The sequence below is a fragment of the Bison bison genome, unplaced genomic scaffold, assembly GCF_000754665.1.
Source record: "Bison bison bison isolate TAMUID 2011002044 unplaced genomic scaffold, Bison_UMD1.0 scf7180017864213, whole genome shotgun sequence".
NCBI lineage: Eukaryota > Metazoa > Chordata > Mammalia > Artiodactyla > Bovidae > Bison > Bison bison.
Window position 1 is genome coordinate 4,128,543 of NW_011494785.1, and position 1,777 is coordinate 4,130,319.

A 1,777-nucleotide genomic window follows, 5' to 3' on the forward strand; every position below is an offset into this window, starting at 1 on the left:
CCCGTGGACTCTCCGATCACACTCGTCATGGCTTGTGATTTCCTGTCTGGGGGCCCCACAGAGCAGTCTCCACCGGTGGGTGTAGCCCGCGTGGACCCAGGTGTAGGAGGAGGGGGCGCAGCAGAGGCCCTAGCAAGAAGGCAAGGCGGGTCTGGAGGAGCCCAGGAGATGGCGGGCAGTGTGTGTGGAGGGCAGGAAGGAGTAAGAAATGGCACGTTTGGCTCACAGAAGAGGGTGGTCGTGGGGAAGAGATAAGGTGGGTGAGGGGAGGCTGCCAGCGACCAAGCAAGAGGCCACAGGGTCAGAGCAGAAGCGCCAGAAGAAGGGAGAGTTGGAATTAGTGTGAACCAAGAATAAAGAAGCCCGCAGCAAATTCAGGTAGAAAACCTATAAGATGGGCCAGAGGTTGCCAGCCTCTAGCATAGAAGGAAAACTCTCTGTGGGCCAAGGCAATTTGAAGCCTCAGGCAGAGAGCAAACACCCCCAGCGGCCAGAGGGAGGTGCTGAGCCTCAGGGTGCCCTGCTCACCTGGGCATGGGCTTAGGCCTACTGGGGAGCCCGAGGCAGACACCCTGCATTCACACTCAGCTTTGCCAGCCTGTCAGCTGTGTGATCTCAGGCACAAGACTCTGATTCTGTTTGCCCGAGTTCCTTGTCTGTAAAGTAGGAAGCATGCTGTATTTAAGCCACAGTGGTGACGAGGATTAAAAGGGTTGATATTTGTAAGACACTCGGAACAGTGTCTGGCTTATGTAGGAAGTGCTTTTCACGTATTTGTTAAACTGAACATACTTCTAAGGACAGATTTCTAGCAGGTGGCAGTAAAACCTTTTGAGTAAGAGGTGGCTTTTTCCAGTTCACACAAAACTGTGGTGTGTGCCAGCCATGGGGCTGGTGGAGGGGGTCCAGGGGAGAGAAACAGCTGAAACCACAAGTTTTGGGGGCACGGCTTGTGGGGGGAGCAGGGATTGGGCACATCCTATACAGTACCAGGCTTCCCTGATGGCTCCAGCAGGTAAAGAATACACCTGCAGTGCAGGAAACACAGGAGATGCAGGTTCGATCCCTGAGTCGGGAAGATTCCCTGACAGAGGAGATGGCAACCTACTCCAGTAGTCTTGCCTGGAGAATCCCATAGACTGAGGAGCCTGGAGGGCTACAGTCCAAAGGATTTAGCATCAGACACACCTGAACAACTACACACACACACACACTGTACCAGGTTGTGGGGCAGCTGGTACCGGAACCTTGACCTGGCCCCTTCCTAGCCCCTCGAGAAGGCAGGGGCCTGGCTTCTGGGCTGGCTTCTCTGGGAGTCACGGCTGTCCTGCTCTTTCCTCCCTGGGCCCAGATGAGACCCTCCTGAGGATGGACGAGGTGGACCACATCCCGCAGACAGCAGCCAGCCACGTGCGCTCCCCAGACCCCCTTCCCACTGACGAACAACCACCTGCCGACATGCTGCGGCCCGACCCTCGGGACACTCTCTACAGAGGTAAGACCTCGCCGCGTTCTTGACCTCTGGCCTGGGGATATACTGCCAGGCCCATGGTGTCAGGGAGGAGACTCGGGAGGCTTCTGTCCTGCACAGCGTCCCCAAACCAGAGGCTTTTTGCTTTCACGTGTGTGAAATAGAACACACGTGCAGAACAGTGCAGAAATACAGACGGACCGCTTCACAGCTGTAGCGATCATTACAGAGCAAACGAGACGGGACAAGAAGTAGAGCCAGAATCCAGACATGCCTCTGCAACCGCAGGCATCAGCTTCTCACTGG

The 1,777-nt window shown here is 56.0% G+C and overlaps 1 protein-coding gene across 1 annotated transcript in view; it reads left to right on the top strand.

The window, feature by feature from the left end:
* The window catches only part of B4GALNT3 (beta-1,4-N-acetyl-galactosaminyl transferase 3), a 33,540-nt gene that overhangs the window by 20,848 nt on the left and 10,915 nt on the right, over positions 1–1,777 (top strand). Inside the window, exon 10 of the mRNA XM_010845213.1 lies at positions 1,352–1,495. Within this exon, the coding sequence (XP_010843515.1) occupies positions 1,352–1,495 (144 nt within the window). The remainder of the gene's footprint in view (positions 1–1,351; positions 1,496–1,777) is intronic.